Source organism: Jaculus jaculus, chromosome 6, assembly GCF_020740685.1.
Source record: "Jaculus jaculus isolate mJacJac1 chromosome 6, mJacJac1.mat.Y.cur, whole genome shotgun sequence".
NCBI classification, from domain to species: domain Eukaryota; kingdom Metazoa; phylum Chordata; class Mammalia; order Rodentia; family Dipodidae; genus Jaculus; species Jaculus jaculus.
In genome coordinates this window covers 24,609,601-24,637,099 of record NC_059107.1, presented here as the reverse complement: position 1 = coordinate 24,637,099, position 27,499 = coordinate 24,609,601, and the positions used below count along the sequence as shown (strand labels likewise).

At 50.7% G+C, this 27,499-nt stretch overlaps 1 protein-coding gene across 1 annotated transcript in view; it reads left to right on the top strand.

Moving 5' to 3' along the window:
* The window catches only part of Slit3 (slit guidance ligand 3), a 659,658-nt gene that overhangs the window by 573,904 nt on the left and 58,255 nt on the right, over positions 1-27,499 (top strand). Inside the window, exons 17-23 of the mRNA XM_004661033.3 lie at positions 4,584-4,727; positions 5,353-5,496; positions 7,699-7,862; positions 9,283-9,415; positions 21,850-21,918; positions 24,134-24,205; positions 24,722-24,793. Of these exons, the coding sequence (XP_004661090.2) occupies positions 4,584-4,727; positions 5,353-5,496; positions 7,699-7,862; positions 9,283-9,415; positions 21,850-21,918; positions 24,134-24,205; positions 24,722-24,793 (798 nt within the window). The remainder of the gene's footprint in view (positions 1-4,583; positions 4,728-5,352; positions 5,497-7,698; positions 7,863-9,282; positions 9,416-21,849; positions 21,919-24,133; positions 24,206-24,721; positions 24,794-27,499) is intronic.

The window sequence follows — 27,499 nt, the reverse complement described above, 5'->3', positions numbered from 1 at the left end:
AAGTGATGATGAGGGTCAGAAGTAAATGTGGAGGTGGGAGGGTAGTTCAGAGGGCGCAGACAGGGGCAAGGGGCCTGGTTCAATGCAAGCACTGAAGAAATCCAAACCAGCCAATATGAAGAGAAAGGATGCCCAGCCTTGGTTGGAGACCATGCAGGAAGATAGCACAGGGCATCGGGCTGACTGACCCCGCACAGATGGTGACATGTTGAAAACAGAGACTGTGCACACGGACCCTTGTGGGTGCCCTGGCAAGCAGGGCAAATGTGGGAACTGGTTGGTGCCAGGCTATGGTCACCATAAAGGTAACCATAGTAACACCAGCCAGCAACTGACATGACAGAGTTAACTCTGGGCCAGACAACACTGAATTTATTCAATGCCACTCTCATTAAGAAAAACAGAGCTGGAGAGATGGCTTAGTGGTTAAGGCACTTACCTGCAAAGCCAAAGGACCCAAGTTCGATTCCCCAGGACCCAGGTAAGCCAGATGCACAAGGTGGCACACACATCTGGTGTTCATTGCAGTGGCTAGAGGCCCTGGCATGTCCACTCTTTCTTTTGTTTCTCTCCCTCTTTCCCTCTCAAATAAATAAATATTTTTAAAAGAAAGAAAAACAAATGGCTTTGAAATTGCTTCATGTCACAAGTGAAGAAGCTGAAACACACAATGATAACTAACTTGTCCAAGCTTAAAACTCAAGCAAGTGCAGTGAGCTAGGGACAGTATGCCCTGCCAGGAGGCAGTGACTGTGAGTCCATGTGTCCGTGTATGCAATTCCACACATGCATCAGTCCCAAGCAAGGGACTAAATAGCCCTGTAGGGCAAATGCAATCCCAGACCCCTGGCTACAGATCATTTCAAACCACAGGACTCTGTCCTGTGAAGGGTCCTTGTGCCCTGGACACATCACCACCCAGCCCCTATGTGGTGGTGGCCAAAGGCTGCTGAGCTGCCTCACACTGTGGGGCCAGGGCCCCAAGGCTGCTGCTGGCCCTGAGTCTGCCTTTCTGACTTAGGCCAAAGTGGCTGTAATCAGCTATGCATTTCTGTACCTCTGCCCGCAGCCCCCCCCCCCCCCCATCAGTCAACGTAATGAAGATGAGCCTCTCTTTGGGATTCCGTGAGTGTCACATATGTAAAGGGACACAGACAATTGTACACACTGAGTTATTGTAAAAGGTCATTATTACTACCATGGCAACTCAGTGAAGCATTTCAAACGATGTCACAGCTGCGTGTGGGGGTTGGGGGGGAGCATTTACCTAGAAAGCATAGAGTTCCTTCCCTAACAGAGAGGTAGATAGAAAGTGAGAAGGAGAAAGATGGGGGAGAGAGAAGAAAAGAGGGAAGAAGGAAGGGAAAGAAAGAGAAAAGGAGGGAGGAGAGGAGGGAGGAGAAAAGAGAAAGAATGAAGTAGGTAAGAAGGGAAAGAGAAAGAGAAGGAAATAAGGAAGGAAGGAGGAGAGGAGAGAAGGAAGAGAAAGGAAACAACCTGTGTCTTTCAGAGAGCTATGGACCTCTCTGAGGTCACTACTGATACTGAAGGAGATTCTCAGCCACAGTCTAAAGCCTGGTGGGCCTCGGGCCAAAAATCAGGTGGATTTGACTATGTATAAACTGATGGTGATTGTGCTTTTAGTAAGACTTTTGTTGCCCATCTTTAAAAACCTGAAATTTTCACTGAATACACACTGTCTGGGTTTCTGGTGCCTTTTGGACTTCAGATGACCTAGCAGAGCTGGCCCTACATTACCAAGTGGGCCCCTGGAGTGGAGCTGGGCAGAAGTTTCCCCCTGAGATGAGCATAGGCATCCGGGTCACCATCATCCCCACTGGACCTGCCTCCAGTGGCCATCAGGTGACCACCATGGACACCTGAACTTGCAGTAGACTGTCCACGCAGGTAGGGGCAGGCCCTCAGGAGGGGGAGCAGTTCCTCCTCGTCCTGACAGTGCACCAGAGCATGTGCTTGGGCATGGCCCAGTGTCCTCGGTTTCTAGAGAGGTCCACTGAGCTCTCCCACTGCGCTCCTCGGGGGACCGGGCTTTACACAGGCTTATGGCTCCAGCCCTGATGTTAGAGCAGCTGGGATACCCTGCAGTCTTAAGAGGAGAGCCTAGAGAACAGGCCCTGACTCGTGGGGCTCGAGATTTATGGAGGGAGCCAGCGTGTGGACACCCCCACTGTCCTGGGGGAGAAAGAAGGCAGGTCTGAAAGGGATGCCCAGCAGCCCACCAGGAGCCTCTGCACCTCCCTGCGCCTGGGGGAGTTTCTGGGGCAGGGCCCTGGTAGTTGAAGTCATGCGGAAACACATTTTCTCCAGGTAGGTCTACAGAGAAGAAGCTAGAAAGGCCCCTGGCTGACCCTGATCGTGCATTTTCAGGTTTTCTGGGACCAGGGGTATCTCAGGAAGAGGCTGCACCAGGAATACATCAGAGTGCTCACAAAACGCTGATGCGTTCATTTTGTTTCTGGAACATTTGCCCCAAGCTGCACTCCGTCCTCAGCCCTCACTGAAGCCTGCAGTACTAAGCAGGGCTTTGATGGATGGGGAGAGAGCAGCAGCCAGCTCTTCTGGAAAATTCTGTCCCCCCACCTCCCTTCCACCTTTGACTCTCCTTCTGTTTTTCATTCTCCCAGCCTGAGGAAATGCAATTCGCAAACCTTACAGTAATGGGATGTTAATTTTGCTCTGCTGAAGAAACAGATGTCAGGAAATGGTGCTCTACCTCATCTCCATAGCCTGGCCCTGCGCTTTAATCCCCTCCCTGGAGCCAAGCCCTGATCCTCCAGGGTTCCATGAGTTATGGCTTGGGGAGAGCCTTTCCCTCAACTCCTACTTTTAGTTTGAGGGTAATTTGCAATCTCCCCCATGCGTTTCCTCCATTCCTGGGTTGTCCCCAACCAGGGATAGCTTTGATAAGAAGTCAGGCTGAGTTTCAAGTTTTCTCAGGGAGCAGAGAACAGTTCAGGAGTTTTCCTGGCTCACAAGCCTTCTGGAAGAGCACAGGATGGGGCAGGGGAGGCCAGCAGGGTCAAGACAAGGAGCAGATGATTCGAGAGAGGGTCCAAGCCACCGTCTTACCTCCTCCACGGCCACCTGCAAGTATAGGTACTGCTGCTTCCTGGGTGCAGAAGTGGCTTATATGAAACCCTCGGGTGTGGCTTTTCCATTGCTTACTCCTTACTCAGTCCCCCAGGGAGGTGTCCGCCTGGAGCTCTGCTGGGAGGTTGGGAAGGATTGATACGTTCATGTCTCCCCTTCTGAAGCTCTGTGGCCTGGAGCAGTGCCACACTCTGGGCCTGGTCTCCACAGCAGTCCTTCCAGATAGCTGTGCACGCTCAGTGAGGCCACAGGCTCTGTCTACTGTCAGGTTTTCATGGTCACAGGAGGCCTGTCCCCTCTGCATGCCAGGAGGCTAACCTAGCCTCCGCTTTTGTGAGTACCATCATGGTTGATTCCATCCAACTAAACAAGAATGCCTTTTGCCTAGACATGAGGGGGGTCCACAAACACCCCCTTTCCCAGCTCCTAAAAGAACCTGGGTCCTGGCTCATGGCCTGTAGAATCTGCTGCTGATTTTCTCTTTGCCACCAGCATGTCGTACTCGCCAGGTAGAGGAAAGGGCTTGCTCTTAGAGTCTCAGGAGTGTCACTGAGTAGGAACGAGGACACTGTAAGAAAACCAAGATCCCCAACCTTGAATTCTGCAAGGAGAACGAGCCTCTGTGTCACCAAAGACCTCTCGTGCAGGAAAGAAGGGAGTTCAATGATGTGTCTTTCATGTCTCAGAAAGCCTGCCTTCTTATCCCACTCCCCTCAGCCATGGGATGGTGGGCAAGTTACTCAATCTCCCTGAAACTTAGTGACCTCATCCATAAAAATGGGAGGACAGGAATGGAGAGATGGCTTAGCAGTTAAGGCACTTGCCTGCAAAACCTAAGGACCAAGGTTCGATTCCCTGGGATCCACATAAGCCAGATGCACAAGGTGGCACATGTGTCTGGAGTTTGTTTACAGTGGCTGGAGGCCCTAGTGCACCAATTCTTTCTTTCTCTCTCTCTCTCTCTCTCTCTCTCTCTCTCTCTCTCTCTCTCTCTCTGTATCTATCTCCCTCTTTCTCTTGCAAATAAATTGAAAAATAATTTTTTAATGTGAGGACATTACCTGGGGGCACGGGCTGTTTGGGGGACTTGGTATGGTTATGACAGAGTTTCATGTGGCACCTAGATCATAAGCACTTAACAAATACTAAATAAGAAGAATCCACTTACATCAGCACTTCAACTTAGAGAGCTAGAGGTTCCCCAGATGTGTCTATCCCCATGGAAGGGAGGCTTGTTTTCAGTTTTCTCCAGCCAGCCCTCCTCTTGAGAATCACTTCTCAGTGAGACTCCCTGGTAAAGAGAGGAAGCCAAGGATGACTACACATCATGAAACCCTGTCACATTCCTCATGCAGATGCCCCAAGGCGGTCCCCACACGTTGTGAGGAGTGTCCCACTCCAGAGCCCAGTGCCAAGACCCAGACACCAGCGATCCCTCCGCCTGATCCTCCCACTTTGTACCCCCCTTCTAGAAACCTCAGCAACAACAAGATCAAGGAAGTGAAAGAGGGCACCTTCGATGGTGCCTCGGGCGTGCAGGAGCTGATGCTGACGGGGAACCAGCTGGAGACCATGCATGGACGCATGTTCCGAGGCCTCAGCGGCCTCAAGACCCTGTGAGTACCCAGCCTGGCCTGAGGACCGGGGGCAGGGAGGGGGGCAGGAATTGCAAGCAGACCACGCAGGCTGGCAGGCAGGGACCAGAGGTGGACACAGTCCTATGGAGTCCTTCCTTCCTGGAGCCCCAGACTTCAGCCTTTGACGGGCAAGAAGCAAATGCACCGAGCTCCTCGGCACCCACTCCACGCTCAGAATGACCCACTCTAATGTGCACATGCGCACACGTTCATACAAGAAACATGCTGAAAAGGGGCACACAAATACATGTACCATGCCTATGAACACAACCGCAAGCAAGCTTGCATGTTCTGGCTCATGCACATACACACAAAGCCCGTGTGTGAAACTCCTTGTTCTCTTCTTCCCAGAAATACACACGCACATGCTAACAGCCACAGCATACGCACATGTACACACGGACCTCTGTGTTTCGTGTCTACGGTAGGTCCAGACGGGACCCAGGTTCTGATCATCCCCAGACCAACCTGAGTGGCACGACGGGCTGAGCGGATGGGGCAGGGCGAGGGTGAGGGTGGCAGTGTCCCCACCTACGAGCCGTTTGGAAAGGCAAGCGTGTTTGTTGCCTGTGACCCCACAGCCCGGCCCTCTCCCCTCCCTCAGGATGCTAAGGAGTAACTTGATCAGCTGCGTGAGCAACGACACCTTCGCTGGCCTGAGCTCCGTGCGGCTCCTGTCCCTGTATGACAACCGGATAAGCACCATCACCCCCGGAGCCTTCACCACGCTCGTCTCCCTGTCCACCATGTGAGCTCTCACCAGCATGCTGCCCCCTCCTCGGTGCCCCTCCGCCACAGATCTCCCCACCCTGCCAGCTCACCTGCCCGTCTGGCCACTCGGTCTGCATTTACTGGGCATCCCGTGTGGGCCCAAGACCTGGCTCCTTATTGGAGCTCACAGATGAGTGAATCGGCCCAGAAGGGAGGTCCACAGTGATGAGAAACCCCAACTTAGAAGCACTGGGGCTGCGTTCTGGAAGCTTGTTGACGAGAAGGGACGTTCATTTCCTTAAGCAGGGACAGCATGCGGAGTGTGGAGAGAGATATGTCATGGCACGAGGCCAGGGTGGAAAGGAGGCTGGGACCAAGCTGCGGCCCTGTTAGCCTGCATGCAAGGCGTATTAGGAGAGAGGGAGAGATGGGGAGGGAGCGAGCATGGGTACACCTTTACCCGAGGCGTCCTGCCACCGCCGACTAACTCCAGGTGCAAGTTCCACTTTGTGCATCTGGCTTTATGTGGATAGTGGAGAATCGAACCCAGGCTGTCAGGCATTGCAAGCAAACACTTTTACCTGTGAGCCATCTCTCCAGCACCCCCCACCCCAGCTGTGAGGTTTTTAAAGGTTACTCCAGCTGCTTTGGTGACATCAGAACCAGAATTAGAGCCCAGCTCTCTAGACGTCTCAGGGGACACCCTGCCCAGAAAGTTCTCTGCATTGGGAAAGAGAGTGGCCACAACTCTGGACCCATGTTTCCTGGGTTCAAACCCTAGCTCTCCCTTATAGCTGTGTGACCTTGGGAGAGGGTTTTGTTGTTGTTGTTGTTTTTTGGTCTGTGCTTTAATTCGCCATCCACATAGACTGCCTCCTAGGCCCATTGGGAGGACTAGACCTGTCCTTTGTTAACCGTGTAGCCCAGGTCTGCAGGAGAAAATGCTTCTGAGACATGTTCCTTTACAATTGCCCGGGGTCCTGCCATCTGGCTCTCTTGTCCTCAGCAAGTAGTTCACTGTCACAACTCTTCCTCTCCCCAAAGGCTCTTTAGATAATAAAACAGAACAGCAACTACTGCTCCCGTCTTCTCACATGCCCATTCCACTTGGAACAGAACTCAAATTGCAGAGTGGCCTAAGGGCGGGGCCATGTAATCCTTCCCACCTAGCACCTCTCCGCCCTCCAGCTCAGCCCCAGTGACCTCACGCTCGGCTCCATCCCATCGCTTCCCGCTGGCGGTGCTCCTGCTAGCTGGAATGCGGCTTCCTGCCCCTCGCCCCTCCCAAGTGTCGCCTGTCCCTAGTCCCTGCTCTGCCATCTCCCTGAGTCCCTCAGTCCTACCATCCTCATTTCTTCAAACCTCCTCCTAAGACACGGTGCGCTTTGCCCCGTCCTATCATAAGCCTGCCGGTGTAACGGGGTAACCAGGGCTTGACTTGCTGCTATGTCCGCAAGACTGAGCTATGAGCTGGGAGCCCAAGTCTGTATTGAACAGATGAGTGAGTGGGGCCTCTGAGCAACATGCCCAGGAAGAGATGGAGGCTCAGGATCTAATGCCACTATGTTGGTTCACTTGGGTCCATTTTCAGCCCATCCTCCAGCCTCACACTGACAATCCAAAGACATGAAATGGGGAGAGGAGAAGCCACAAACACAGAGGGCACCTGCTCTGGCTCCTAAGCAAACCCACCCAGCATCCCACCACGGCTGAGGAAGTGTCAGGCAATGGTTCCCAGCCTTTGAGTAACGTGCAGCCACCCAGGGATGCTCCCTGCCCCCTGAGGCAGCCTTCCTGGACTTTCCTTTCTTCCTTAGGGGAAGGAGAATAAGGGTTCAATGGTGTGACAGGCATGAGTGACGTGATGGGCACGTAAGGTGCTTAGCTTGGACCTAATCCTGGAGCAAGAAGTCCGTATGGCAGCTGTTGTCACCCCCTTGTCCCTCCATCTGTCCCGTGTGCACACACAGACAAGGACAAAGCACCAATGGGAGAGCTGGAGTAGAGGAAATTCTCTATGGAGCGGATATCAAAGCTGGACATTAGGCCACTGCCAAGGCCATCAACACAGGCTATAGCAGGGGACACTGCAGCTATTACTGGTTTGGGCAAAAATTCTGCACCCCCCCCCCCACACACACACCCATGGAGAGGTGTCCTGAGCTGCAAGAGTGGATCCTGGGCTCTCAGCGGGGGTGCAAAATAGACACTGACCACTCAGATGCCCTTTCTCCCTCAGAAACCTCCTGTCCAACCCCTTCAATTGCAACTGCCACCTAGCCTGGCTCGGCAGGTGGCTGAGGAAGAGGCGCGTGGTCAGCGGAAACCCAAGGTGCCAGAAGCCGTTCTTCCTCAAGGAGATCCCCATCCAGGACGTGGCTGTCCAGGACTTCACCTGCGATGGTGAGAGGGGAGAGAGTTGGGGAGGGCCAGGCGGGCAGCTGAGAGAGAGATCCAACTCCTCTCTGCCCGGGGGCACACAGCCAAGCTCTAAAGGGCTCTAAGCATCTGTTGCTAGCCCACATGACTCCTTTCTGGCAAGCTAAGAAAAGGTGCCCCTTCCTGAAATCATTTTACTCCCATCGGTCAGACGCTCTTCAAAATGTACTGGAAGCCGGGCGTGGTGGCGCACGCCTTTAATCCCAGCACTCGGGAGGCAGAGGTAGGAGGATCGCTGTGAGTTCGAGGCCAGCCTGAGAATACAGAGTGAATTCCAGGTCAGCCTAGGCTAGAGTGAGACCCTACCTTGAAAAACCAAAAAAAAAAAAAAAAAAGAAGTACTGGATTCATTAAAACAGTACTTGCTCATAAGACACCACCTCTGTGACTATCATCACACCAAGTGTACTTAAGCTACCATTCCATCACAAGACTGATACTTCCTGGGTGGTACATAGCCTGCACAACTGGACATAGGCCTCACCTTCCCGTCTATGTTATAAGGAAGCTCAGAGTACGAGCTATGAGAAACGGACTTCAGGCAAGTGTTGCCACTGGTATGAGCACAAGCATCTAAGGTCCCAGAGGGCATATCTGTTGACATAAATTCCAGCCAATACAGCTCCTTACTTGACGAATGTGGGGTTCTATAAGAACAGATGAAGTGGTTTGAAAACCAAGTGTGATTAAAATAAGGTATAATAGGGGTAGAGACACAGTTGTAACCTAATAGTAACAGGAAGAAAAATGGGGCTAGAGAGATGGCTTAGCGGTTAAGCGCTTGCCTGTGAAGCCTAAGGACCCCAGTTCGAGGCTCGATTCCCCAGGTCCCACGTTAGCCAGATGCACAAGGGGGCGCACGCGTCTGGAGTTCGTTTGCAGAGGCTGGAAGCCCTGGCGTGCCCATTCTCTCTCTCTCCCTCTATCTGTCTTTCTCTGTGTGTCTGTCGCTCTCAAATAAATAAAATAAATAAAAAATTTAAAAAAAAGAAAGAAAAATGGTGGTGGGGAGGGAAGAAGGAAAAGGACAGGACTCGGGGGTTCTGGCTGGTTCCAGATCTGGTGAAAGGGTGCTGTCTCTTTCCCATCTATTTGCTCTGGCTCTAAGTTAGCAGCCCTAGCAATCTTCATTTTATGGGGAGTTCAGTAAAGAGCAGCATCTCTTCCCACACCCCCAGGCGTACATTCTTCCCTTCTGACCACAGAGGAAACCAGAAGCTACCTTAGTCCTGGCCTGGACTCAACGCTGTAGTTGGGCTGGGCTGGGCTGATTTTTGCTAGGAACAGCCCGTCCTGTCACACGGCCTTGCTTGGCAGCTCCTCTGGCAGGGCTCACCTCCCATACTCACCTCCTCGGTGGGGGGTCGGGGTCCATTCTCCACAGGCAACGAGGAGAGCAGCTGCCAGCTGAGCCCACGCTGTCCCGAGCAGTGCAGCTGCGTGGAGACGGTGGTGAGGTGCAGCAACAAGGGGCTCCGCGCACTCCCCAAAGGCATGCCGAAGGACGTCACGGAGCTGTAAGTAGCCCCCGCCCAGCCCCGCCACCTCCCCAGCACCATGGGGCATGAAGCCTGGCTTGAGCGGTTCCCAGCAAGTCAGCATCAGAGCTTGGCCAAGAGGGCAGGGCTTCGGGAGACTTTGACAGGGTGACAGGAAGCCCAGCTCCCACCACCTCTACCCGGCAGGGGGAGGCCGTATGCCTCTCCACTCCCTGAAGGTACTTGGTAGAGCACGCGGGTGGTGGGTGTGTTAACTGCCTCAGGTCCCGTGTCCCCTGAAACGCCTGTTCTGCATTCCGCCTTCCTAGACCCTCACGACCTCCAGCAGCAGGCAGGGTAGAGCCTGGGGCCATGCGTGAAGAGGAGGTCTCGGTGCTGAGTCCCCATCCGCTCTAGATCAGGGCCTTCTTCTCCCACCTAGGCTCCTCCCACTCACGCCTTAGATCTTCTTCCTGGACTGGAAGCTCCCCGTTAAATGAAGCGGGTGCTATTTTCTTGTGAAGGGTTCGCAGTGCTGAGTGCAACATCTTGTCCGGCTCAGTAGGCACGACTCCGCAGTCAGAAGATAGGTGCTTTCAGGAATGTGCAAGGGCAGGTGTAGCTGGGGTGGCACCTCGATGCCCTCATTCTTCATTCAGCGTGAGCCCCGGGACGTGAACCAGTGCTGCACTGAGAAGGGTGAGGGGCAGGTCCTTAGCTGGGAGACAGCAGATGTTCCTGCGTCAGCAGAGACCCTGTGTCATTTTAGGGGCTGACAGAGGGCCAGGGTGCCCCAGGAACTAGACTTAACCACAACCCCACACTTATATTTTTAAGATTCTCTCTGAACCCCAAGCCCACACCATGGGCCAGCTTCACATGCAACCCTCAGACACAAGCCCTTAAATGTGGCCCAGATTTCTCCCTCTTTGACCTGCCTGTCCAGAGTCTCCTGGGATGTAGTCTCTTAGGACAGCAGGCAGATCCTTAGGTCGGGTTGTTGCTGCTGGCATTTCCGGATATTCAGAGGCTGTCACGGGAGGTCTCGTAGTCACTCAAAGTCCATGTCAGCTGCAGGTTCACACTGAGGCCAGGCCTTTGATAATCCATGTGAGCAAATTCGATGTGATGTTGGTGGGTGTCAAAGCCGTTCCTTGGGCTAAGCCGTGCCCAGGAGTAGAGCACAGAAAATGACCTCAAACATGCTCCTTCCTGGCCAAATAGCCAAGTAAGCCATATCAAAAGGCAGAAAATGTCACGAGATAGTCCATGGATGTTTTATCCAAAGCTCAGGACACAAAGACTGAACTAGCCAAGACAATGGGGACATCAGCGCCTGGTTGTCCAAAGTTGGGGAGGGGTGGCACTTCCCTTGTCCAGGCAGGGCTTTCAATGCTGTCCAGGGAACTGGCTTCAGACTGTGAACCATCTCCTGGGTTGGACAGGGACAAGCAGGAAAATGAACATCAAGGAAAGTGAGAGCTGGTGGTCCTGGCCCCCCTGTGGCATGGGTCACAGCACAGGACTGTCGAGTATGGTCGGATCCAGGGTTCCCAGTGTAACCTTCCGGCTCCCTTGCTCATCCTCACCCATCTCAGACAAAGGCGCCAGCTAACATAACCAGATTTTCCCCAAGATGGCGCCAAAGGCATGCCCCTCCCAAGGCGGAAGCCAAGGCAGAGGATCTGAAAGCCAAGAAGGCCGTGTTAAAAGATGTCCCGGCCACAAGAAGAAGGTCTGCACGTCACCCACCTCTGGAGACCCAAAGCACTGTGCCTCCGGAGGCAGCCTGAGCAGCCTGGGAAGAACGTCCCAGGAGAAACAAGTTTGACCACTGTGCCATCCAGCTCCCCTGACCACTAATCGGCCACGAAGTATAAGACAACCACACACGTGTGTTCACTGTGGACGTCAAGGCTAACAGGCACCAGATCTGCCCAGCTGTGAAGAAACTCTGACACTGATGGGGCCAAAGTCACCACCCCGATCAGTTCTGACAGAGAGAAGAGAAGGAGGCGTACGTTAGGCTGGCTCCCCGTTATGATGCTTTGGATATTGCCAACAAAATCGGGGTCATCTGAACTGGATCTAGCTAGCTAATTCTAGATATACTTTTTTTCACTATTAAAAAGAACAACTTTAATTCACTGAGAAATAGCAGAACCAGAGTTTTCCTGTAGCTCTGCACAGGGCAGGGTGTGGAAGTGTGTTGCTGCCTGTAGCAGTAACAACTCAGGCTTAAAGCCATCCAGGCCGGAAGATGTTACATCTCTCTCAAAATTGTAATGTCTACGTGGAAGCTCATAAGCCCGTTCCCACTGCAGCAAAACCACAAGGGAGAGGACCCTGTCTCAAAGCAGGTGGAAGGCAAAAGGAACATACTGGACAGATGCTCAGTGGTCAAGGTGTTTGCCTGCAAAACCTAAGGGCCCTGGGTTTATTTCCCCAGTACCCACGTAAAGCCAGATGCATATCTGGAGTTTGTTTGCAGTGTCTGGAAGCCCTGGCACACCCACATTCTCTCTCTCTCTCTCTCTCTCTCTCTCTCTTTCTCTCTCTCTCTCTCTCTCTGTCTTGCACACACACATTAATAAATTAATTAATTAAAATAATATTTTAAAAAGTAAGATGGAGAGCAGTTGAGGAGGATACTCAGTGTTCACACACACACACACACACACACACACACAGTACACAGAAAGGAAAAAGGAAGGAAAGAAAAGAAAAGAAATGGAGCAGAATTTTGAAAGCCCTTTCCGAATCTTGTGGGTGAGCCACGGAAACACAGCCACTGGAGGCTTCTGAAAAGCTAGCTGCTCTGTGGGCCCTGCGCCTGCCTCAGTGAGCTTTCCTTCTCTGTCACCCTAAATCCCGCTGGTCTGTCTTGCAATTTAGGTGGGACTGTCCCCAGCTGTGCTCTCACGACATCACACCCCTGTCACTGATTGAGGCAGCTCTCCCAAGTGTGACACACTCCACTGAGAAGTAAAAACACACGTCCTTGTTCCCAGCACCCATCCCACCAGAAAGGTCTTAAGTAAGAAGAGGCCACTAAGCTCACTGCAGATTGCCCAAACTTGAAATTTTATCCTCGGCAAACAAATGTCACCCGTGGTGTGCCGTGTGGAGAACTCAGTGTGTTCACGGTCGAGGTTCTGTCTCCTCGGGATTTCTGCCTGAAAAGCCAGTCTGACAATCATTCTTTTAAGTGAAAGTAATGTTTCATGGAAAGTCTGACATCAGCTAGTTAGGGACACAAACTCTTTTCCTGGGGAACAGCTGTGCACACCTGCGCTGCATGCAGAGTGTGTTATGAAAACTTCCCGTTGAGTCACACACGGATGATACAATGACTCATTTTCACTGCCTTGCCAGTCGCATCCTCACATTGTCATTGCTCTGTTTGCTTGGTGTTTCTGAAAATGCACAGAGGTAATGTGGTTGCCTTAGCCACGGTGCTGTGCCCATGCTGAGGTCTCACCGTGATGTCTTCCACTGACGCTGACACCATCAGTGCTCGTGTGAGCCGGTGCAAAGGAGAAGTTAGGGTTTTGATATTATTGCAGAAAACAGTTTGGGTTATGCTAACGATGCAACTCAGTCGGTCAAGTGCTACTCCAGAACCCACGTACACAGCTGGACGTGGCCACGTACGTTTGTAATTCCGGTCCTGTAAGGAGCACAGAATAGCCGGGACTCGGGAGCAGCAAGCTGAGAAACCAGTAAGAGACTTCTTCATTTCAAGGAAAAACTAGGCGTGAGTGATGGAGGGGCATACTTGATGTTCTCGTCTGGCTGCCTCAGATGAGCCCATGTGCACACAACACACACACACACACACCCCACATACAACATACAACGCATACACACCACCCCACCACAAACACTAGGCACACTCAAAAGAAAAACAAAAAGCCGGATGTGGTGGCGCACGCCTTTAATCCCAGCACTTGGGAGGCGGAGGTAGGAGGATCACCAGTGAGTTTGAGGCCACCCTGAGATGACATAGTGAATTCCAGGTCAGCCTGGGTTAGAGTGAGACCCTACCTCAAAAAAAGAAGAAGAAAAAAAGTTTTGACCTAAGACCTGAGAAAATTTCTTGGGATGCCAGGGGCCCGCGGAGGGCACGTGAAGGGCCACTACACTTATCACAGTGGGCAGGCAAGGGGTGCTGGGAGATCCCGATTGCAAAGGCAGCCAATCCGACAGCTCTTCTTGAAAGCAGGACTAAAAGCAGTAGCAGGACGTGTCTGCCCCTAAGCCACTGGCATAACTCTTCTGCAATGGAGGGGCCTTCGGAATTGCTGTGTAAATACGCTTTCAGAGTCAGGCATCCCTCCCTCCCTCTTCTAGAAGAGCAAAAAACCTCAAGATCCATTTGCTTCCATTTCCAAGAATGTTGATAGACGCCGGGCCTTCCTGATTCTGCAGACAAGCTCAGCAAAGCTGTGTCTTCTTAAGAGCTGGGGAAAGGATTGAGAATCTGATGGTGGGGGCTCACGGGCCACCCCTCATTCATTCATATGCAGGAAGTTCAGGTGCTGACTTCAATCTGAGAAGCATGATCATGAATTCTATGACTGGTACCACAAAGAAAGGAGACAGGACTGTCTCCCCCGACCCCCCCAACACACACACACACACATGTATAAACTTATCACCAGGAGATGTGAGGTCTGCCACATCCTAGGACACAGGCCTGCACTGGAAGGCAGGAGGGCCCGCACAGAGCGTGAGGAAGTCGTTGAGGGTGAGTGTGGCAGGAAGCGGTCATAGGGACCCACTGGCTGAAGGGGAGCCAGACCCGGCACTGTTCTCACCCCGGGGGTCCCAGGATGGGAATTGGAGGGTCCAGAATGTAGCTCCGTGGAGGCTTCTCCTCGGCTGCAGCTTACTCGGGGTGTGGACGTGCAGAAGGGTAGCAGCTAGGGACAAACACACACGTGTCGTAGGCGTGCGTGCTTTGGGATAAGGAGGGAGGCGAGGAATCTAAGAAACTCCGCCCATGCTGTCCTTTAAAAAGCAAGTAACTCTTCAATGATTGAGATGGGGAGGTAATATGATGGAGAATGGAATTTCAAAGGGGAAAGTGTGGTGGGGGGGAGGGAGGGTATTACCATGGGATATTTTTTTATAATCATGGAAAATGTTAATAAAAATTGTGAAAAGAAAAGAAAAGAAAAGAAAGAAAGAAAGAAAGAAAGAAAGAAAGAAAGAAAGAAAGAAAGAAAGAAAGAGAGAAAGAAAGAAGCTTCAGAGGAGAATGCTGTGTCTCTCAGGCACCCCTGAATTTCTAGCACCTAGGATAGGGCCTGGTGCAGGTGGGTACTGAAGAAATTGTTGAGTAGTTGATTGAGCGTGGGAATGGAATTGGGGTGTAGGCAGCTTGTTTAAAAACCACTGGAGAGCTGGAGAAATGGCTTAGTGGTTAAGGCACTTGCCTGTGAAGCCTAAGGACCTAGGTTCAATTCCCCAGAACCCATGTTAGCCAGATGCACAATGTGGCTTATGTGTCAGGAACTTGTTTGCAGTGTCTAGAGGCCCTGACACACCCATTCCTTCTTTCTCTCTTTCTCTTTCATAAATAAATATTTTTATAAAAAGCAAAAAAAAAAAAAAAAAAAAAAAAAGCAAGTAAGTCTTAGCCGGGTGTGATGGCACACGCCTTTAATCCCAGCACTCAAGAGGCAAATGTAGGAGAATCACCATGAGTTCAAGGCTGCCCTAAGACTACAGAGTGAATTCCACGTCAGCCTGAGCTAGAGTGAGACCCTACCTTGAAAACAAACAAACAAACAAAAAAAGCAAGTAAGTCTTGTTTGTGCCATAGACTCAACTCACCTGCCACCGCCAGAGCTCTTGCTGTGTGCCGGGGCCTGCACAGGCTTTTGCAAGGCAGTTGGCCTCATCTGTTCCCACCCGCCCCGCCCCCTGTCCCCCACCACACCCCCGGGCAAACAGCAGCGTTCCCATTCTGCACACGGGATCACTGAGGCAGGGAAATCAGGTGTGTTTTGTTTTTGTTTTTAATTTCTCAGTTGGGTTGGAGATTGTGGCTCAGCACAGAGCCCTAGCCTAGCATGTGCGAGGCCCTAGGTTCCATCCCTAGCACCGAAAATAATAATAATATTTCCAGTTGACACAATAACTGTCCATGCTTAAAGGATATAGTTCAACATTTCATTCAAGTGAACAACATGTAATGATCAGATAGGAACCCTTGGGATACCCATCACCTAAAAGTATCATTTCTTGGGGTTGAGAACATCTACGGTCCTCCCTAAGACCACTTTGAAATGCACACTTAGCCACTGTCCACTCCCCCAGCTTCCCCACTATGCTGTGGAATACCCCAGCTTGTTCCTCTACCCACCTGCACCGCCAGCCCTTCCTCCTGCCCTCCCTTCCACTCTTCTCCACCTCTGGGGTGTGCCATCCTGTTCTCTGCTGCCACGAGGGCAACTGTTTGCCTTTGCACACGTGAGAACGCACGGTATGGTATTTGTTTTCCTGTGCTTGCTTGAGGACCTTGTATGAATTCAGCCCACTGCTGACGAGCAGCGGAGCCTCGATGCAAGCTCTTGCCTATCGGTCCCCAGTGCCACTGAGTCACTAAGCCTCTGTCCCTTGGTGCAGAAGCCCATGGCCCTGTCGGACTGCCCAGAGAGAACTTGCTGGGGGTTTGCAGCGGATGGCCATGAGTGCTCTCTTGACGCGGCAGGAGGCAGACCAGGAGACCTGCTGCTGAGGTCTGGACACTGCCTGTGTCCTGGCCAGCCTGTGCTGACAGCCGGGCTTCTCTAGCCATGCAGCTGCTGCTCACAATGGAGTCACCCTCTCCCGTGCTCCATGCTGAGCACACTTCCCCACCCCGCCGGCATCCTTGTCTCTCCCTGGCCGAGGGGGAAACAGAAGGTGTCCTGAGCAGCTGTATGGGTCTGCCCCATCTTTGAAGGGTGGGGGAGGTCTGAACATAGGAGTACTTCAGAGGCCTAACACGGGCCTGGCCTAGAGAGACCATCATAGATTCTAAGAGTGGAGGGACACTTCTCAAGCCTACTGGGTGTGGGGAGGGGAAGGGCTGGGGCGTCCTGTGCACAGGCTGAGAGTAGAAAGCTCCTTCGTCCATGCAGAGGGTGCATGGCACAAGACGCTGTCTTTGGAGCTGGAGTAAAGTGGTGATGGCCAGTGTCGCGGCCTTGACGTCAAGACATAGAACAGGGACAACAGCAGTGAGGAAACTCACCTGGGTAGGGAGCCCAGGTAGATTGCATGGGAGGGTGAAAGACAAAGAAAGTACATGTTTTGAAGAGACCTTCAAAGAATAAAAGTATGATACCAAGGTCCCAAGGCCCCAAAGGAAGCAGGTAGACCAAGAGAGAGGATGGTGTGTATATGCTGGGGGCTGTGATGCCAACTCTCATTCATAAGGGACATTCAAGAGGAGCAAGCAGGAATGTTAAGCAGCAGAGAGGCACGGTCTAAGTCTTACTATAGAGATAGTCTGGTATGGCCGGGCGTGGTGGCGCACGCCTTTAATCCCAGCACTTGAGAGGCAGAGGTAGGAGGATTGTGGTGAGGTCGAGGCCACCGTGAGAATACAGAGTGAATTCCAGATCAGCCTGGGCTAGCGTGAAACCCCACCTCAAAAACCCAAAACACAAACAAACAAACAAAAACCAAGAACAAGAAAAGAAATATTTTGCTAAGAGAAGTTAGGGAATGGATAGCAAGGAGTCCAAGCCTTTCTTTTGATGGTCATATATATTATCAGGTAAAAGTAAACGTGTATTTATGTGTATGTCCACATCCATCCGCACATATATGTGTATAAATTCAAAAGCTGTTGAACGTTAGTGTGCCAGGCACTGCTCCGAAATCTACCCACACAGACCCTTATAACATATCAAGGTAACTATTATTTTTAGTTCCATCTTGTAGCTATGTAAATGCAAGCCCAGAGAGGCCAAGGTCACCAAGCTATGAGGTAGACAGCATGCCAGCCTGAGCTGCGTCACTGCTGGCTGTCCCTGCCTCACCCAGACCTCTCGTGGAGAGCCCGGTCTGGAGTGGGGTCCCCTGGAAGGTGGCTACCCTATCCCTCCATCAGCACTCAGTTGAACAGAGAGTTCTTTGTGGAATCCTGTCAGCTCTGTGAAGCTTGAAACAGGAATGAGGAATATCCATGCGGAGAGACCTATGTGTGTGGATTTTCATGCGAGGCAGGTGTACTTGAGAACTTGTGCCGCCGGTGCTGAAAGGGGACATTTAAATTCAGGTCAATGCGGAGGTTGACCTGCAGGAAAAGCTCTGGCGGTTCTGAGGCTGGGGGACAGAGATGGGGTGTGGGGAGGCTTCTGAATGGTCCCCGTGGGGTCGAGCGGCAGCTATAGGAAAGTCTGGAGTTCAGAGTCTTCATCAAGGGCTTCCCACAAAGACAGCTCCCCACACAGCCTCATCTGCATTGCTGAAGTGAAGCCTTTTGATCCAGCATCTTCTAAGCCACGATGCCAGGGCACTGGGGACATCCTGTTCTCAAAGTAGCTTTGGCCCGGCTCCGCTGTGCCAAGCGCAGCCCCCTCCCCCACAGGGAGTCCCTCTGTTTTCATTGCCTGGGTGATGTTTCCCATTGCCTGGGTGATGTTTCCTGGGCATCGCTGGTGCCAGGCAGTGTGCAGGCAGGCTGCAATGAGCGTGTCAGCAGAATCAAAGACCCACACAGAAGGTGTCAAAAAGGAGTTAACTTCGGTGAAGGAAACACCCAGAGCCTCAGGAGACTGTAATGTCATCCATGAGCATGTGAGGAGATGCTGGGGCTATGAGCTGAGCGTCACAGGAGAAAGTCAGACAGGGAGGCAGAGGAGGGGCCAGTGTAAGCAGGGACCTGCCACCCACTCTTTGGGCATCCTAGGAAGGACAAGGCCAGAGTCTACAAGAGAATTGGCTGCGAGATGAACCACAGAGTGCAGGAAGGGCCCTGATGGCAAGTCCATGTGTCAGCCTGGCTAGGTTGCAATGCGCAATGTCATAATCAAACACCTCATGTTGCTGTGAATATATTTTATAGGTGTAATTGACATCTGCAGCCCATGGGGTTTATAAACAATGGGATAATTACAGTTCCTAATGAGCCAAAAGCAGATTGGCCACTTGCTTGTAAAGAACAGACAGGTAAGCAGTAGATCCGTTAATACCAAGAGGGGTTTCTTCTGTTGAATCAAGGACCCAAGCAGAGGGAATGAATGTCCTAAGCACGTCATGGAAACTTGCCTGTTTAGAAAACTTGGTGGCTGTCTTTGATGTCTCCGGGTTTCTTAAAAGGCCTGAGAAACAGCTAGGTTTCCCTTTGATGACATGGCACTGCGGCATGGCGACTTCACTGCTTAGCAGAGAAGGGCTGCCAAGCCCCTCACAGACACGACAGAGCCCTGCTCGGTAGTCTAGCCTGTGTCCATTCATCAGGGTGCTCCAGAGACACAGAAGCAAATGGCTCGAGTCAATGACAGAGTCTCCCAGCATTAGTCTCCAAGAGACCAGAACAAAAATCAAAGCAGACCCCTCGAACACCTTGGCATTCTCTCCTTCAACCCCTTGCGCCTTCCTTCCAAAGCACCGGCTACAGTTGATCGCGTGCTTCCTTGACGGATGCACCCCTTCTTCCTCTCCCTTACGTCGTCAATTCCCCCAAAGTCGGCATCATGGCTGTCTTTATTTGCCACTGTATGCAATACCTGGCATGTAGCGGCTATTCAATAAATACTTGTGAGTGAATGAATGCAGGAGTAAATGAATGAATAAATGTGTTCTCTTAGTCTCTCAGCCTGAGACCAAAATCTTTAAGTGTATTCATGGCTAAGCTCCTATCAAGCAAGCTCCCTGAGGGAAAAATTAGGCTCAGGCTCATCTATATGTCTTCCCTGGCACCTAACAGGCTCACTCGAAAGTACCAGGGACCAAGAGGAAACCCATCTAATATGTCATGGCCACTTGAGGCCTTCTTGAGTCTATCCCAGGGTTCTGTGCCAAAGAATCCCTCAGGGTGGCCACAGCTAGAGAGTTATTTGGTCTTAATTGAAAGAAATATGAATTCCAACTTGCCAAGCTTGCCCATGTCTTGTCTTAACCCAGCTCTACCGCATCATCCCACTTGAGTCTTATGGACCCCAAGCAGTGTACTAACACCCCCAAATTGTGCTTCCCAGTGGCAGCAACCGTGTTCAAAATGAAGATTCTCCAAACTGCCAGATATGAACTGGCTTTGTTAAAGCAACCCCAGGCGATATGTGAATGTGTATTAAAGCTTGACACACACTAGGCCAGCAGAAGAGAGACTCCTGGAGCTTTAGGCAGGCACTGGACAGACAAACAGCAGTGACTATGTGTTGATCCCTTGAGAGCTTTGTGTGGAGGGAGACTCACCCAGAAACCCAGCAGGTCTGGAAATTTTTCTTCATGGTTTTGCAGTTGTGTCCTGAGCAAGTGGATGCCTGAAAAAGTGGCCTCATAACAACAGAAAGAGTGAAAAACCAACTACCCTCTGGCCCCTCTTGAGGGTGACAATTGCCTTGATGGATAATCATAGCCTTTGTAATTCAAGACCATATAATTACAATGAGACATCCTTCCCTTGTGTCACACTTGAGTCTCTAGAAGGTTTCTTAGCTGTACAAGGCCATGAGGTCCAAGTCAGTCTAGCAAGTGTCTGCCTGTCCATGAGGTGTCCCTGTCTGTGGGTGCACCCTCACTCTGCAGCCTGATCCCCCCTTCAGCCATGTGCTCCTCCTGCTGAGAACCATAGCAGTGTTCCACATAGTGATGACATGTTCCTCCTTCCTCAGTTTCCCCATGCACATCAGAGATCCTCAACGTTGAATTCAAGCCCTTAAGATTCAGTTCCACAGCTACCCTCCTAAGTAAAAGCTGTGTGGAATTGTGGTCGGGAATACCTGTCACTTCTTTAGCACTTTGATGAGTTTTCAGCCTTCCCAGTGGTCACTGTCATCTGAAGAGAGAAACTTCTCCAACCAAAAGTGAGAGTAGCATTAATAGATGGGCATAAACCTAAATATTTAAGAGGCAATTTGGTGGACATTTACTATATCCATTTAGCCAAGTAATAGTAGTAGCTTCCCCCTTAGGGCTTATGACTTCCCCATCCATAGGCTTTCGACTAGGTTTTCAGTACCAGGCATGAGTTCTGTCCATGGAAGGGACTTCAAATTCCATCCAAGAGCAGTTGGTTTCCCCCATAACAGACATGCCACCATTGCAACAGTCGGTACTTTGACCTGGCTGTCCAACTGTACTACTTGCCGGAACCACTGCTAGTTAAGACCATTGATCACTTTTCTCCCCCAATAGGCTGCATGGTTCTTTCCAGAGTCATGACTGCTAGTAAACAGGGACGGGGGGAGCTGAAGAGATGGCTCAGTGGTTAAGGAACTTGCCTGCAAAGCCTAACGACCCAGATTTGATTCCCTAGTACCCATGTAAGCCAGATGCACAAAGTGGCACATGCATCTGGAGTTGGTTTGCAATGGCTAGAAGCCCTGATGTGCCCATATTTCTCTCTGTGTGTGCGTATCTCTCTGCTTGCAAATAAATAAATAAAATATAAATAAATGTTTTAAAAATTAGTAAAAAAATAAATAAAAAGAATAAAAACAGGGAGGAGGCCTCTAGCTCAGCCCCAGTTTGATTTCTCACTGTCCTGAAGCCTAAGCACATGTGTCTTAAACAGTAGGGTCTTATGATCTAGTTCTGATGGCAACCAAGAGCCTTGGCAATAGCCTGTATTGTTATGTGGGAGGGGGAGGGGCATCAGAGGTCTCCCTGCTCAACTAATCACTAGAAGTTACCTCTCCCTGGCTCTGAAAACTTTCTGTAATAAGTTATAGCTTCCGGGCATAGCATTATCCACCCCACAGAGTGCTTCTACCCCAATGACTCCAAACTCTCTTATTTTACACACGCATACACACACGCATACACTCACACACGCACACACACACACTAGCTAGCAAAGAAGTATATTTCCAAACTCGTCTCAAGCTATACCACAACCCTTTGCTTGCTGTGTAAGCTTGGGCAAGTGTTTTTACATCTCTGAACCTTTGCCTCCTTGACTACATATTGCTGCTACTGAGAGATATTGTGACCTTCCAGCATGAAGTGTGTGTTTGATTCATTGACGGTGTCCTGGGCGTTTACTTGGCATCAACTGTGGAAAGAGCCCTGCTAGAATCCAATGGTGGACACTTTTAGACAAGAACCCTGCCATCGTGAAACTTGCCTGTTCAGCAGAGGGGAAAACGTTATAAGTTGAATAATCACACAAATAAATGACAAATGAACATATGCTTGAGGGGACAGAAAGAGCTCTGAAAAGATGAGTCGGGGAGCCAGCCAAGCCTGAAAGCCTTGTGCGCAGTGTCTCCTTCCCAGTGTGGTCACTCTGCACCTCTCTCTTTCAGGTACCTGGAAGGAAACCACTTAACTGCAGTGCCCAGAGAGCTGTCCACCCTCCGACACCTGACACTGATGTAAGGAACCTACCACTGGGTGGCATGTGTTTTTCCCTTCTGGGGTAACGCAGGGAGCTGATGTGGAGGGAGAGAGAACAGTGCCATGGGCTGATATAGCGCTGGTCAGACTGCGTCCCAGGTGGACACGGAGAAGCAGCAGGGAGGAAGGGGCCAGGTCACCGTGCCAGGACTCACACAGTAAGACCTACATGCAGAAATATGCAAAGCATGGAACTGTAGGCCATCTGAACCACCCTCCTGCTTGGCTTCCCATTAGGCTTTGACCTTACAGCCTCCAAGCCAAGTTCCTGAGCCTCCTGGGTCTCTAGCTTCTTAAAAGCTGTGACCACACTTAGGTCTGCCAAAAGCATGCAAAGGCATGTCTTCCTCCTCCAGTCTCCTAGAAAATGTCCCAAGAGGATCTTTAGACTGAGGACACTTCTGACAATAGCTGCTACTACCCACACATCTTTCAAGATGGGGACAGCCTTGAATGGGAAGCAGCGATGCTGCCACGGACAAGGCTTGCGAGGCTCACTTCTCAACACTTCCCTGCCTTGCCTCCACGGGACCTAGCAGGGTGCAAGAGAGTTTGTTGGGCAAGTGGTAATTGCAAGATGCTCATGTCTGCTTAGAGGAGAAGGGAGCCAGTCCATGCTGGATATAATGAGGTTCTTTCACAATGAAAAGCCATTTTCCTTGGGAAAGTTCAGGACCCCCTATGAAAGATGGAAGACCCACCTATTTGGGCCTGGCTCCTAAATCCTCTGAAACTAGTTTCTAGATGAAGAGTTCTCAGCCCTGAAGCTCTGGATATTTGAGACCAGATAATGCTTGGTTGTGGAGAGCTCTGATCATTCAGCAACATCTGTTGCCTCTGTCAGATGCCAGTGTAGCCTCACCCAGGGGTGAAAACTAAGGGTGCTTATCGACATTGCCAGATCTCGAGGGGGAGCAAAACTGACCCCAGTTGAGAGCAGCTGCTCTGGTCATGCACTTCAGCTGGTTGGGGAAATCACCCGAGGAGGAGCAGCAGCTGATGTCACTTAATAGTGCCACACCCACTTCTAGCATCTAAGTCAGAATGTACAGTTAGGGGACCCAAGCATCGGAGTATTTGAAAGCTCCCCAGACCCAGCCCTCCCAAAGTAGCTAGTGACAGCTAATGGTGTCTGGGATAAGGGACAGGGCATGCCCCAGTTAATAACACGCATGCATGGCCATGCAAGTGACCCTAATTAAACTAAATGGGATACACACACACACACACACACACACACACGAAAAGTAGAAGAGTGACTAGTTGAGAAGAAGGGGCTTAGTGGAGATAGGAGGGAAATAACGACCCAGATTTGATACAGACAGCATGCTCAAAATACATTATATACATGTTTGAAATCATTGAAAAAGAAAGTTAAATTAGAAAAAAATAATCAAAGTTCCCCAGGTGATTCCACTGAACAGCTGATGTCACTGCTGCTCTAGGAATTTGTCCCTGAAGAGAAGCTGGAGGCTCTAGTTGGCAGAAGTCTACTTCCCTTACCTACTTTGATCCTCCTCCTCTTCAGACATACTTTGCTAAGATGGAATGGATGAATGCCAGAGGGAAGGAAAGTGGGTGGGCAGTGATAAGATGAACTCTTCAGGGGGGAAAAAAATGCAACTAGAATAAAGAGAAACTGTTTTCTATATTATGTTTTAGTAAAATGAAATGGTTCACTATACATTTAATTGCGTGGTTAAATGAATAAATAAATGGGTGAATGAAAAAGCAACTGTGTGAATGAAAAAAAAATGAACATTTGGATGGATGCTTGGTGAATGGACAGAGGAGTGGGCAGATGAGAATGTGAGTGGATTAATAGGAGACCCATAGGTGTGTAGATGGATGTATGAGTGTGTGAGCGGGTAGATGTGTGAGTGGGTGATAGTTGGCTGGGCAAGTGGGTGGGAGATAAATAAGTGAGTGGTTGGATGGATAGACAGATGAGAGAGTAGGTGGATGAGTTGACAGATGAGAGGAAAGTGGGTAAATAGGAAAATGGGTAGGTGTATAGGTGGATGAATGAATGGAGAGGTAGATGGGCGAGTGGATAGGTGAGGAGGTGGATGGATAGATAGGTGGGTGAATGGGTGGGGGAATGGAGAGATGGAACGCATGTGTACAGTGAGGAATGGCCCGCCTTAGATGCAACGGCAGTAAACAGCACGACCTCCTTCTTGCTCTTCCTAGCGACCTGAGCAACAACAGCATCGGCATGCTGACCAATTACACCTTCAGCAACATGTCCCACCTCTCTACGCTGTGAGTATGGCGTCACTCCGTGTTTAACGCTCACGAGAGTGGCTGTAAGTGTCTGTCCTAGGAACTGTGTCCTAGTCATCCTCGGGGCTGTGACTCCCCCAGTGAAGGGCAAATCTTACTCATCAGAACTATGAAGGAGGTTAGGGCTTCCCTGCCTGGCAGTCAAAGGAAGTGGGAGCTAATTGCCTCTGAAGAAGGCTGTGGCCTTTGGAATGTCTTCTGGGATATGAGCATGTCCTTCCCTTGCGTTTTGTTCGGACCCATTTGTTTCCCATTAGCTTTGCCCATTGTAAGCACATGATGTTGGTTGGAAAACCAGCTGCAGTGGGACATGGGGAAGAACGAAAAACGGAAGCTACTGAGCTTTCTGGGATGGTGGGAGAAGATTCTCTTCTCCAGTTGTTAGGGTGCCTTTGTCAATATGTAAAACCTGGGAAATTGGAGGGATCGTTTACTTTGATGGGTCCACAATGTCGACTTTGGCCAGCCTGCAGGCTCACAGCTCCTTTCCCACAGGATCCTGAGCTACAACCGGCTGAGATGCATTCCTGTCCACGCCTTCAACGGGCTGCGGTCCCTCCGAGTTCTGTGAGTTGCAGGGCCCTGGGGTTGACTGAAATGATCCTGGGTCATGGCAGGAGGTTCACTGAGCTTCCCACTATCCCACTGTCCTTTATGTAAAGCCCGGGCCTTCCCATCCAGCACCTTTATTTGCTCAGTGGGGTAGAGTCTACCCAAGAGTCAGCCATTGCTGGGATCCAGCATACTTGTGGAACCTTGAGCTAATCACGTTGTCTCTGTGAACCTGTTCTTCCCCCTCAAGGATTAGGGTTTGTGGCTCTCTCCTGCCTCTGGAGAACACTGCTGGGGCGTGGGACCCAGGCTGCTCACTGCTCATGGGTGCTCCCTCAGGCTTCAAAGGAGTGACACAATAGGGTCCCCTCTACAAAGAGACAGAAGCATTATTTACTGGACCATGGTCTAGCGCATAAAAGTCTTATTCAAAAAACAAACTTTTAGGGCTAGGTGTGATGACACACACATGTAATCCTTACCCCAGGAGACTGAGGCACAAGAATCATGAGTTCAAGGCCAGCCTGGACTGTTACATAGTAAGTTTGAGGCAAGCTAGCTAGCAAGGCTCTGACTCAAAAAACTGAAAGCAGGGCTGGAGAGATGGCTTAGCGGTTAAGCGCTTGCCTGTGAAGCCTAAGGACCCCAGTTCGAGGCTCGGTTCCCCAGGTCCCACGTTAGCCAGATGCACAAGGGGGCGCACGCGTCTGGAGTTCGTTTGCAGAGGCTGGAAGCCCTGGCGCGCCCATTCTCTCTCTCTCCCTCTATCTGTCTTTCTCTCTGTGTCTGTCGCTCTCAAATAAATAAATAAATAATTAAAAAAAAAACTGAAAGCAAACAAACAAAAAAAAAGAAAAGAGGGCTAGAGAGATGGCTTAGTGGTTAAGTGCTTGCCTATGAAGCCTAAGGACCCCGGTTCGAGGCTCCATTCCCCAGAATCCACATTAGCCAGATGCACAAGAGGGCGCACATGTCTGGAGTTTGTTTGCAGTGGGTGGAGGCCCTGGCGAGCCCATTCTCTCTCTCTCTCTCTCTCTCTCTCTCTCTCTCTCTCTGTTTCTCTGCTTCTTTCTCTGTCTGTCACTGTCAAATAAATAAATAAAAATGAACAAAAATTTTTTTAAAAAAGACAAAACACGGCTAAGGAGGTTTCTCAGTGGTTAAAGGTAATTGCTTGCAAAGCCTTATGACTCAGGATTCAATTCCCTAGTCCCTAGTAAGCAAAAAGTGGTGTATATATGGCTAGAGTTCATTTGCAGTGGCAAGAGGCCCTGGTTCATGTTCATTGATTTTTTTGTCTCTCTCTCCCAAACAAATAAATAAAAACTAAAATGATTTTTTTTGGGGGGGGGGTTCGAGGTAGGGTCTCACTGTAGCCCAAGCTGACCTGGAATTCACTATGGAGTCTCAGGGTGGCTTTGAACTCATGGTGATCCTCTTACTTCTGCCTCCCAAGTGCTGGAATTAAAGGCGTGCACCACCATGCACGGCTTAAAATGCTATTTTAAAAACCTGAAAAGCATCAACATTTTACCAAGTTGCCACCACTTAAATATCATAAGGTTTCCCCAACCAGTCAGGATTTTTCACATTCTCTTGGAAAATCAGGAGTCGTGTCCACCCTGGTGGTGCCCTGTGCAGCATGCACTCCGGCCCCTCCCTCACTGCCTGCCTGGCTCTGCCCTATGCTTGGGAGGGAGGCAACCCACTTGATCAAGGCCAGTGAGCTGTCCACAAAGGCTAGAAGACCCCAGATTCCCCCTCCACACACACACACACACACACTTTCTACACAATGCTCGCCCCTCCCCTTACTCTTCGGCTTCTCACCCGTAAAATCACACGGTGATGGTAATTGCCTCACAGGGCCTTGGGAGGGTTCAGTGAGATGCTACCTGTGAAGCATTTAACACAGCTCTGGCCGCTACCAAACACGTCATAAATGTTCACTCAGTACTATTCTCAGGTCATACCTTGCTGGAGCCGGAAGACAACCCCAAGCACAAGGTCCCATGGCCACCCAACTCGTGTGCCTTCTTACCATGCATCTATTTTATTTTATTTTATTTTATTTTATTTTATTTTATTTTATTTTATTTTATTTTATTTTTGACCATCCTAGACATGTATATCATGTTTTAATTTTATCCCACCATTGCCTCTTCTTAGCCCCACCCCTTGCACTACACCCCTTCTTCCCAACTATCCTGCACCCACGTTCCTGACTTTGTGTGTGACCCACTGAGTTGCTTACCTATGCAAGGGTTGGGGGGGGCGCATTATTTACTGGAGCAGAGGCAACTTGCCAGAGGCTACACCACTGCAGAATATGGCTTCTCCGCCCCCAGCAGTCATGTACTGTATGAATAGCTCCTCTGGGAAGAGTGGAGGCTCGTGTGTGTGTGTGTGTGTGTGTGTGTGTGTGTGTGTGTGTGTCTCCCGTGATGGAATGTTGACAGGTTCAATCTTGTGCAAGAAACCATGGCGGCTGTGAGGTCGTGAGTGAGACAGCCACGTCATGTCCAGAAGACAGCATTCCACAGCCCTCCTCCCTGTCCCCAAGCTGTCGCAGCCTTTGGCCCCGTCTTCCGTAATGTTCCCTGAGCCTTGGCAGGAGTGACACAGAAGTCCCAGCAAAAGCTGAGCCCTCATCTGTCTTTGTTCTTTGACCACCTAGGCATCCCCCGCCTCACCTTTGCCCAATGCAAAATAGAACCCGGC